The sequence below is a fragment of the Grammomys surdaster genome, unplaced genomic scaffold, assembly GCF_004785775.1.
Source record: "Grammomys surdaster isolate TR1022 unplaced genomic scaffold, NIH_TR_1.0 125896, whole genome shotgun sequence".
NCBI classification, from domain to species: Eukaryota; Metazoa; Chordata; class Mammalia; order Rodentia; family Muridae; genus Grammomys; species Grammomys surdaster.
In genome coordinates this window covers 2,463,642-2,475,638 of record NW_021620720.1, presented here as the reverse complement: position 1 = coordinate 2,475,638, position 11,997 = coordinate 2,463,642, and the positions used below count along the sequence as shown (strand labels likewise).

Genomic DNA, 11,997 nt, shown 5'->3' with positions numbered 1-11,997 from the left:
GTGTTCCAGAGAACCGCTAGCAGAGGCCATTTCAATATTTACAGATGGGTCTAGTAATGGTAAAGCTGTAGTCTGGACTCGGGGAAACCCCCCGATGGTGAGTCAGACTGGAAAGACATCTGCTCAGCAAGCAGAACTCATTGCAGTCTTAAAGGCCTTTCAACAATTTTCACAGGAATTTAACCTTTACACAGATTCAAAATATATAGTAGGTCTGTTTCCGACACTGAAAACAGCTCTGATTTCTGATTCTTCATGTGTTTCCTCTTTATTATTACAATTACAGGAAGCTATAACAAACAGAACAGAAAAATTCTTTGTGGGACATATTAGAGGTCATTCCAAACTTCCAGGAGCTTTGGCTGCTGGGAATGACATGGCTGATTATTTTACAAAAGATATCATTTCTACAGCCATAGAGGAAGCTGAAAGAAGTCATAAGCTCCATCATCAAAATGCTAATGCATTAAGATATGGGTTTAAGATTACTAGGGAACAGGCTAGACAGATCGTTAAGAACTGTTCGTCCTGTCCTCCCTCTAATCATGGTCCTAAAATGGGGGTTGATCCCCGAGGACTAAAAGCAAATGCATTGTGGCAGATGGATGTTACTCATATCCCAGAATTTGGAAAATTGTGTTATGTGCATGTATGCATTGACACTTATTCACATGCTTTGTGTGCCACAGCCAGAACAGGAGAGGCTGTCAAGGATGTTTATACAACATTTGAATGTGTGTTTCTCAGTTATGGGAAAGCCCATGAGATTGAAGACAGATAATGGCCCAGCATATACATCCCGTGCCTTTGCACGTTTTTGTGAGCAATGGGGAATTATACATACCACGGGAATTCCCTATAATCCTCAAGGACAAGCAATTATAGAAAGGGCCCATCGAGAATTGAAAATACAAGTACAAAGGCTGAGAAACACTAATCAGTATATGTCACCACATCATGCGTTAATGCATGCTTTATTTAGTTTAAATCATTTGAATGTTAATGAATCAGGCCTCTCTCTGATGCTTCGGCACTGGGGGAGAGAAACAGAAAGCATAAAGCCATTAGTCAAATGGAAGGATTTGCTGACTGGGGATTGGAGAGGACCCGATCCTCTCATTACCTCGGGAAGGGGATATGCTTGTGTCTTTCCTCAGGATGAGGACGCTCCAATTTGGATCCCCGATCGACTCATTCGTCCCCACAACCAAGGAGCAAAGAAAGAGGAGATCCTGCAAGAAAGTGAAACTACTGAAAAGGAAGCTGCAGTGCTGCTCGGTCTTGCCAAGAACCCAGAAGGAAGCGGCCCTCCCAACTGCACAGCAAATGACTGATCTGGTTGCTGAAGCAAGGAAAGTCATCTCCACAGCGGGGAAGCTTGTGACGCCAGTTAATATTTTTCTTGCTTGTTTAGTTTTGCTTTCCAGTGCTCCAGCCCAGGGTGAGCTTTATTGGGCGTATGTCCCAAAGCCCCCATTACTTCATCCTGTAACATGGCATGAAAAGGCTCACATAAAGGTTATGACAAGTGTCACAGAGATTTTGGGGGGGATCTCCCACATTCATGTTGAGTAAGAATTAATCCTCATTCATTACTTATGAGGGGAAGTCAGACTCCGCCCCGATGTGTTTTAGTTTATTAGGCAGCTCAGTTCCCGGGTGCCTGCCAGTAAGCTATAGGACTTTTGTGACTGATGCCCTGGAGAAAAAAAAGAGTCTGACAAGAAAGCCTCAGTTAAAAGGTCAGTATGGGAATTGCAGATAAAGACCTTGGGATGGTTCACAGAGAATGAGACTGTTGCGCCAAGTGAACCTCTGCCTTATCAGGATTGTTTAAGAAAATATAGAAATCAGGATGCCAATTGGATATATGAAGATCAGTATCCCTCTTGGCTAACATGTGGTTTTAAAAGTAAAGGCATTCCCTTTACCATCACTGATACTAGAAGTACAGTTTGGGATTTTTCAGCCTCTTCTCCAGATTATGATTATTCTGCTTATTTTAAAAATAAATCTAAAGATGGTAACTTTAATGGATATATCCCTCCTACTGAAAGTAAAGTGCATAGATATTTTGCTGCAGGCTGGGTAGAACCTATTTGGATTGTTAAAGAAGATGTAAATTTCACACATATGCATTATGATCTTTTTCGCCTGCCAGCCGCAGCAGATATGATTTTGTTGAAAAGGCCTAAAGCTACCAAAATAGAGCCAGTTGCTGCTATTGCCTGTGTTGGTTATCCCTATGCATTATTATTAGGAAGGCATAAGTTTTTTAATGTTACTAGAATTTCTTCATCTTCTTTTCATGTTGTATGTGCTGCATGTATTTTGACTAATTGTTTAAGTAATGATTTACAAAAGGATTTTAATATGCTTATGTTAGTGAAACGTCCTGCTTCTGTTATGCTACCAGTAGATTTAGGGGAGGAAGCTTGGTTTGATGATACGGGGTTGGAAACACTGAAGAGATTGTATGAATTGATTAGGCCAAAAAGACTTGTTGCTTCATTGATTTTAGGAATTTCTGCTCTGATAGCTATTTTAACTTCTTTTGCAGTTTCTACTGCTGCCTTGATTAATAATGTGCAGACAGCAAGTTTTGTTAATATGATGCATAAGAATATTTCTTCAGCACTTGCAGAACATGGTATAGACAAGAAGTTAGAAGCAAAGTTGAATGCTTTAGAGGATGTGGTACTTTCATTAGGACAGGATGTAGCTAACCTCAAAACAAGAATGGCAACTAAATGTCACGCATCTTTTAAGTATATTTGTGTTACACCTGCACCTTACAATGCTTCAGATGATTGGAATAAAACAAAAGCACATTTATTAGGAATATGGAAAGATGATAGTATTACATATGACTTACAAGCATTACTAGAGCAGATTTCAGAAATGAGTAAACAAAAGCCAGACAATTTTGGCTTTGAAGAATTGGCTCAGAATCTTTACACAAGCATTAAGGCTCTGAATCCTCTTGACTGGTGGCACTATGCTGTTATAGGAGGGGCCGTGCTACTTATTCTTATTGTAGTTTTTCTGATCTTTCCTTTTCTTTTTAGATTGATCCTTATATCCCTGTATCGAGCCCAGAGAGATCATCTTGAGGAAATACGTCTTAAAAACAAAAAACCGGGTACTGCCACACCTGCCTTGCCAGCCATGCTGACTGCAGCTTCAGTGTGACAAAAAAAGGCTTGAGGGAAGTTCTAGTGTTAAGATGGCTCTGGAACCTTCTCCTCTGTCAGGCAGAAGTGTGCAGCAGAAGCCTGGATATTTGTGGAGATGTGCCTCTTGGGCCTCTGGGATTCTGCAGGGATATGGGATTTGGTTTCATTCTTTCTGTTGTTTTGTTTAATTTTCTAGCTATTGCATGGCCCTCCGTAATGGTTGTCACAGAAGCCAGGGTGATTCAAACCTTTGAACATTCTTTAAAAGAAGCCATCAGGAACAATTCCCTGAATGGCATGGAAAGTGTGTTCTTTGTGAGGCTTGTAATGCATATGTAGAATGTAAAGGCAGAAGATCAGACATAGGTCTGGTCAGATATTGCTGATGCTACAGATAAATATGCAGGGTCAGCTTGGTGCAGAGAGAGTCATAGGCTGGTGTGCAGAAAAATAGAAGAAGTTGAGCAGTTTCTGGAGAAAATTCAGACAGATTGGCCAAGAGAACCGGCAGTAGGTTTAACCACATTCTAAGAATAAGCTTGAAACTGTCTGCATGAGGTGACCACCAGTCTGGTAGGTCACCAGGGCATTGTATCTTTTCCTTGGAAGTTATGATTTTGTAATGATGACTAGTTCTGTTATGATTCAAAGAAAAAAGAATTGAAGAAGTGTATAGCTTGGCACCTTGTCAAAAGTACAGTTCCTGCTTTGACTGTATAAAAAGTTTGCTATGAGTCAGTAAAAATTGCAGCAGCATTGAAACCTCTCTGGTGTTCGTGTTGTCTGTCGTGCCGAATCCGTTCCCCACCTGAATATCTTCCCATTCCCTGGTTTGGTGCCGGGACACCCCACAGGTGGTCCGCGGCACTTACCCACTGAAGTTTATTTGCTCCCTGCAAGACTCACAAGATCCTTGAAAAACTTAGTCTGTATCTTCAGTCCAAGCTCCAAACAGGACATTTAGGTTTTTCATTAGTGTTTAACACAAATATTAGCAAAACTTGGTCAGTAGGATCAACAACTAGAGACATTGGAGGGACTCTGAAGTGCCATGGGCTAATCAATCCTAAAATAAATAAAGCAGCTTATGTGACATCTGTGCTCTTTACAATGACACCAATGGCCAGGCATGCTGGCACACTCCTTCAGTCCCAGCACTCGGGAGTCAGAGGGAGGTGGAACTCTATGAGTTCAAGGTCAGGCTGGCTTATATAGTGAGTTTCAGGACAGGCTGTAGCTATGTATAGTGAATCTGTCTCAAAAAAGGACCGATCTGGCTGCCCTTGGCACTGCCAATGCAGAGTGCTGCACCACTGTAGCATGGACACACAGACCAACACAGTAGCTTTTATTCAGTCTGTTTTGTCCAGGTGCCAAACCTAAGATCCAAGGTAAACTGTAATTGTATGTGCCTGTGTTTGTCTACTAGCCCAATATTGTTGTAATGTATTTAGAAACTGCCATTTTTACTTCTAAAATGGAATTAATATAATAAGGAAAGGATAATAAAATCATAGTACAAAAGACTTTATGAGACCTGGAACAATTACTATGGAAAGCAGGGATATCTGTTTCTGTTCCTTACCACAGCTACCAGTGTTAAAAAACCTGCAAAATTCATCATCTGGCCCCACCCTACTTTCTTTGGCCATACCAAGGAACCTCACATCCATTGTATTATAGAAAACTCAAGTCTTCAATGGGACTGAAAAGTGTAATACGTATACACAAAGGGAAAAGGGGGTAAAACACTCAAGAGTAACGAATGGGAAAAACAAAACAAAACAAAACACCTTACAGATACTGATTGAACTGAAAGGATATTATAAGAACTTGTAACATTTCGGAAGAAAAGCTTAATGGAAGCTCAGTTATGGACTCAGATGCGAACTTCACTTCAGTCTACCTCAGCCCTAAGTCTTAATACAAAGTGGTACTTATATGTTAACGAGGACACTGACTAATGGTTTTATAGAATTAAAAACTTGACAGGTATCTAGCACCAGACAAAGACACAAATTCAGGACTCTAGAAAAGGTGCGCACTACTGAGATACTTTATTTAGTCTCGCACATGGCTAATGGCAAGCTGTGTAAACATCAGCTGCCTGGTTTATCCCATTGATCCACTGATGGTGGTAAGAGTGGTTCAGAGATGCAAATACTGAGGCAGACAAGTCATCAAGGGAACGTGTCTGTTGCTATGGTACCAGCCGGGAAACCAATGTGTCTCCACTAGCAGGAAAGACCAGAGATATAAAGATGTAAAAATGTGGGTTTTTAAGATATTCTCACTTATCTAAAAACTACCTGATCCAATTTTTAAAATAAAAGTTCTAATATTTCCAAGGAATGTGGGCAGAAACAGGTAACACTAAACAATGGGATCCCAATACTCAACTTTAAAGATTTTATTTTCCCATTTTTAGAGTAACATTATTGTAAAGTCCACAGTTATTGCAACATCTGCATTGCTTAAAAGAATTCCTAAGAATTTTGTTAAAGCATATTTTTAAAAAACAGAACCAAAATAATATACATTTTTATCTCTAAACATTGTGTCATTAAGGTCCATATACTGTCTTCTGTATAAATCAATGTGATGTTACAATAATATACATGATCCGATTCTTAAAGGCTTTTGACCATGTATGATATCCAAGATAGATTCAACGCCTTTAATGCCAGACTGCGGAAACTGTTATAACCCTAAAGAACAAGGGAAGGCTGTATGTACAGGTGGGGTCTGACGGTTTAGCTGTTTGCAGAGAAGGCTGTATGTGCAGGTGGGGTCTGGAGGCTTAGCTGTTGGCAGCATCCGCTTGGCGAGGCCACCCGTCTTCCTCCACTCCAGAGTCATAGTCCTCTTCAGAGGACTCTTTCGAGGGAGCCCTGTAATCAAAAGCCATGTTTGTTTGTTTTTCAACAAAATTGGACTCAGAATAGTAAACTAGACTTCATAGCTAAATAAGCCCCCAAAACAAAAAACAAAAATATTTTAATATTAGCATTGCTTAGTGGTGAAATATGGGATTAAGTTATAGAAGAGTCCAGTGATTTCCCTAAAGAAGCTACTGCTGAAACAAGCTGCAAATCATGAACCAAATCCAGCCCAGTGTCTGCTTTTGTTTGTTTTGTTTTTCAACACAGGTTTCTCTGTGTAGCCCTGCCTGTCCTGGAACTCACTCTGTAGACCAGGCTAAAGGCCTGCAACACCACTGCTTGGCTCAATGTCTGTTTTTATAAACAAGATTCCCTGGGACACTGAAATGCTCATTCCTTTACGTGTTGCCTATGGCTGCTTCTGTGCTGGGAGCAGTTTTGAGTAGTTGCTGTATAGACAGTATGGCTCTGAAGCATTTATATGGAAAAAGTTTGCTGACTCCTACAATAAAGAAAGCAATAGCTGTGTCAAATTTGTCATCTGGTGTGATACTGAAGAAAACTCAACTTTGTAAACAAAGTTTTGTTTTTAAGAAAGCCATTAAGAGCTGGGCAGTGGTGGCGCATGCCTTTAATCCCAGCACTTGGGAGGCAGAGGCACTCGGATTTCTGAGTTCCAGGCCAGCCTGGTCTACAGAGTGAGTTCCAGGATAGCCCCGGCTATAAAGAGAAACACTGTCTCGAAAAACCAAAAAAAGAAAGAAAGCCATTAAGAAGAGCTGAATGTGCTGGTTCATACCAGTAATCCCAGCATTTAGGAGTTCAAGGCTATTCCCAGATGTTTAGTGACTTCAAGGACAACATATATTCCAAAAAGAAAAAAGAAAAAAAAAAGAGGCGAACTATAAAAAAAGTTATCCCTCAATTAGAAAATCAGCATCAAAATTCATTTTAATCTCTGTAATCTGTTCCCTGTTCTCCCCAACCCACATCCACCCCTTTTTGGGTTTCTCTTGTGTATCCCTGGCAGCCTTTCTCTGCCTCCCTCCAGTTCACTGCAAGGGATTCCAACATCCATAAACTGAGGCTCCCCTGAGTTTCTCTGTTTAAGGTTCCTGAGCTGGAGCCACCACATGACTCATTCCTCTCACTGAGAAACCAATCCTTCCCTCTTCCTAGACTGTATCATTGTGTGTGATCAATCCGAGAATTTCTAAAATAATAATAAAAATAAAAATAATAGTGGATTCCCGTCTACCACCATCATTCTAAACGGAGCTGTCTACGTGTTTTCTATCTGTGGATTCGAGGGTCTCGGGAGTGGTCTGGTAACTTGACTCCTCCAGGAGCACAGGCAGTTAGAAAAGGAAGTGGGCTGGTTGTGACCCAGCCTGGAGCTAAGTCAGGTAGGACAAAAGGGAGTCAGAATGGGGCAGAGCTTGGCAGCTTCTGGGCAAGACAGTAGTGTGATTTTAAAACTACACACAGCAGGTGTATTTTGTATATTGCTTGTTGGAGGAAAAGTAGAGGCTGACTTTGAAGATCAGTTTTCAAAAATGACTCACAAAATTACTTTATAAAAGCCAGGCAGTGGTGGTGCACGCCTTTAATCCCAGCACTTGGGAGGCAGAGGCAGGTCTACAGAGTGAGTTCCAGGACAACCAGGGCTACACAGAGAAACCCTGTCTCGAAAAACAAAAAACAAAAGAAACAAACAAACAAAAAAACCCAAAAAACAAAACAAAACAAACAAAATAAAAAAAACTTTATAAAACCATATTAAATTTATCTTACAGAAAATTCATGAGATTATTACCTCCCTTACAAAAAAGTACAATGACAGACTAATAAACTCAAGCAGTAGGGACTTTAACTTTAGTGCTAGTCTGGCCTGAGAACATGCTTTACCGAATGTATCCTGGTTCCTTTTTGCCTTCTACTACTTCTTTGTCAACTTCCACACATACAATGTCAGAATTAGGAACTTCGAACATGGGTTCTAGTAACAGCTTTTCCTAGAAAGAGAAAGGTAATAAGTTAGGAGGAAAATTGAGTCCATAAAAAATACTTCAATTTTAATTAGTATAAAAGCTTTCATATTCCTTATATTAAAACAGCTTTTCATTACATTCAGGTCATTTTATAAAATAAGTCAACTGACTATTGCTCTGTCAGTCTAAGCAATAGTCATACAAGCCTGTGATTACACACTCAGATGCTACTCCAAAGTGTGCCTGGTCTTTTGTCTGGCCAAGACAGTCAACTAATAATCCTTACTTTTATGTCAATTAATCTTAAAATCACCTCTACCCAGCTATTCAATTTCAAACTGTGATTCAAATGTATTTGCCTCAAGTGCAGCAGTAGGCTTTGAGAAAACTAGAAAAACAGTTTTTCTAATTTCCAGGAATGTCAACTGAATAATTTACCTGTTCTTCCAGTTTGCCTGTCTGTCCTTAGTAATACCTTACCACCAGAGCCTCTCCAGAGGAGCCTCAAGCTGCTGGTGGTAAGTGCATAGTTACACAATTGAAATCATACTAGCTGAGCTGTGAAGTCCTGACGGGGAGGTAACTTGCTTTAGGAGCAGGCAGTGAAATAGCAATCCATGCCAGATCTGGAGGACAACTTTAAAAACGAGTGGGTGGTACCAGGGAGCTCGTGACCTAGACCTAGGGTCTCTAAGGAAAAACTCACAGCACACTGAAGCACAGAGGCTAACATGGGGATTTCAACAAGTCCGAGAAAGAGATCTGAACTTGATAAAGTCCACACAGACCATGCTGGCCTCAGATTCAGAGACATGCCAAACTGTCTCTCAGCTGCTGGGAGGGGTGTGCACTGTCACACCCAGCTGATTCAGATTATGTACTTCATCTGACATAGTATGTGTGCCCTTGGGTTGCAAACACCTTCAACTTTAAGGCCTAGAGACATTTTTGTTTACAATTTTGGGTTGCTTTTGTTTTTTTTCTTTTTTGAGACTGTGTCATGGTGTCTGCAATGGGGATTCCAATGGAAGCCTCATGCACATATTTTTCAGTTCCAGGGTTCTGGCTATGACTTTCAAAACAACCTCAGTAACATTCAGTTCACACTACAGATACAGATGAAAACTTAAGCTAGTCCTTGGTGATCTTTCCTAATAGTCACTGATCTACTAACTGCAATGACCATCACTAATCTTCCCAGAAGCACAGAATTTTATAACTAAATGGAACCAATGACTATTTCATAGACAAACAAGTTCCAGAAAGTTAAGTTAACTGAGACTCAGAAACAAGGTAAGAGATTGAGGTTAGGCTCGCCTTGAACTCACTGTACCACTGAGAAGGCATGATGATCCTGCCTTCACCTCCTGAGAATTAACATTACAGATATGAGCCACCATATCTAGCTCCATGATGCTGGGTATAAAACTCAGGGCTTCTTGCATTCTAGCAAGCACTTTACATACCAAGTGCCCTAGCCCAAATTGTGTGTGTGTGTGTGTGTGTGTGTGTGCACGCGCGTGAGCGAGAGTGTGTGTGTGTTGTTTTACAAACTGAAGCCAGTACACATTGACACTATTGAGCCACACTGACCAGTCACAAAATACCTTTTTCTGGAAGCTGAAGCAAATAAAATCTGCGACTACCCTATCCATTTTCCACAAAAGAAATCCATAGAAATAAAAAAGGTGCAAGGCAGAGCTCTAGATAGAGTTTCCAAAAGAAAAACAGAAAGTTTAATAGTCTCAAAAGACTCAAAGGAGCTGGGCGGTGGTGGCACATGCCTTTAATCCCAGCACTTGGGAGGCAGAGGCAGGCGGATTTCTGAGTTCGAGGCCAGCCTGGTCTACAGAGTGAGCTCCAGGACAGCCAGGGCTACGCAGAGAAACCCTGTCTCGAAAAACAAACAAAAAAACAAAACAAAAAAAAGACTCAAAGGGTCTGAGGAGGGAGACAGCTCTATCAGTAAAGCACTCACTTTCGAATATGAGAACCTGAGTTTGGATCCTTGGCATCGACACACAAGTTCAGTAGATGTGGCAGCCGATCTATAATCTTAGTGCTTGAGAAGCAGAGCGAGCGGAGCCCAGAAGCCAACTAAACTAACCAAGCTGGACAGCTCTAGGTTCAGCAGGAGACCCGGTCTAGTAAATACGGTGCAAAATGATTAAAGACGCCGCCTAGTGGCGTACATCTAATAATCCCAGAGTCAGACCCATCTCTGTGAGTCTGAGGCCAGCCTGGTCTACAGAGTGAGTTAGGATAGCCAGAGCTACATAGTGAAACCCTGTCTCAACACCTACTCAACCCCCCAAAGGAAGACATCCAAAATCAGCCTCTGGCCTTCAAGCACATGCATCTGCATGCATGTGAACAAACATACAGACATGTACATACATGCTGGCAAATGCAAAACAACCCAACACATTTGGATCACTAACAATCTGGGAGATGAGGGCTGTTAATTTTTTAACTCCATCTTACCATTATAGACCGAAGACCTCGCGCACCTGTTTTTCTTTCCAGTGCCAATCTAGCTATGGCTTTCAAAGCGTCCTCAGTAACATTCAGTTCACACTACAGATGGGTAAAAGAGAAATGAAAATTTAACCAAGTCCCTGGTGATCTGTCCTAATATAGCCATGCAGCATTTGATCTACTAACTGTAACGACTATTATTAACTTTCCAGATCAGGAAGGTTTTATAAACAATGGGACCAACAGCTATTTCACAGATAAATGAGTTCCAGAGAGTTAAGTAAACTGAGACTCAGGAATAAAGCCAGATCTCTTGACAGACCTTAACCTTTTTCAGACTAGACTGTCTTTTACCACTTTACCTCATTACAGATAACTTTTATTAGCACCCTAGAATTTTCTTTTTGCTACAGTTGATTGAACGTAGGGGCATGCACTCTAGCACTGAGCTACACCCCTAGCTGTCTAAGTGCAATGCATAAGAAAAAGTTAAAAGGGCAAAACTTCAGACAAGTCTGTCATTTCATGATGCTTTGGAATGTCATCCTCAAGCAGTATGCTTTAATCAGCTGACCACTGGGAGCACCGCGGCTGTGAGTCACAGCCTGCTCCTCGGCTGGGTATGAGGCTCAGTGGTGAGGTGACTGCATGGCAACAGAGAGAGAACTATACTGAGAGATGCCAAGTTCGTAAAACTCAAAATGTCTTTTTTCTGATTGGCTGTGCTGGCTAGAGTGACCTCTATGGATGTGAGAAGAAAAACATATATTTATAAATGAACATAAAAATATATGAACAGCAAAAGCACTTAGAACATCAAGGCTGAAAGGACAATTCTGTGCATTTGGCTTGGAAAGGCTCAACTAAGCTGACATTTCTCTCTGTCTTTGTACTTTATGCTCAATTTAACCCAGAAAAAGCAAAACTCAACAAATGCTGAGTGTAACACACTGTGCCTTCCTACATCTGTACCCAGGTTAGTACTCCAGATGGGCATGGTTCTCTCTCAATATACTGGGCTAACTTAAAATACAATTCTGATATTAAAAAAAAAAAAGGGAAAAATTAAAGCCTAACCTTATCCATGCTGAATAAGGCCTGATACTGAGGAATAACAGCATTCCGTGGCTCGGTCAGGATCTGTACAAGTGTCTTCTCATCTAGGCTGTGCAAAGGAACCACCACAGGCAACCGTCCCACAAACTCTGGGATCATGCCAAACTCAATAAGATCTCTGGCTTCCACATGGCGGAGTAACCGGTCTTTCTCTTCAATGTCCTGATGAGTGTTGGATTCTCCACTTCGATTAGCAAGATCCGCAGCAGCGGCAGCCCTTCTGCCCTTTCCCAGATTAGATGGTGTTCCAAATCCAAGATACTATCCAAGAAATGACAGAGATTATAAACAGTAGACGGATGTTGCAAAACTGCTTTACACCTATAAGCCCCATATGAACTGCTTTACACCTAT

The 11,997-nt window shown here is 41.1% G+C and overlaps 1 protein-coding gene across 2 annotated transcripts in view; it reads right to left on the bottom strand.

The window, feature by feature from the left end:
• Positions 1-5,214: 5,214 nt before the first annotated feature.
• Clpx (caseinolytic mitochondrial matrix peptidase chaperone subunit) overlaps positions 5,215-11,997 on the bottom strand; it is a 35,711-nt gene continuing 28,928 nt past the window's right edge. For both annotated transcript variants that reach the window (XM_028752325.1, XM_028752323.1), the window contains 4 exons: positions 11,605-11,904; positions 10,534-10,626; positions 7,967-8,073; positions 5,215-6,067 (listed from right to left, as the gene is read on the bottom strand). In XM_028752325.1, coding sequence (XP_028608158.1) covers positions 5,977-6,067; positions 7,967-8,073; positions 10,534-10,626; positions 11,605-11,904 — 591 coding nt within the window. In that variant the 3' untranslated portion in view covers positions 5,215-5,976. The remainder of the gene's footprint in view (positions 6,068-7,966; positions 8,074-10,533; positions 10,627-11,604; positions 11,905-11,997) is intronic.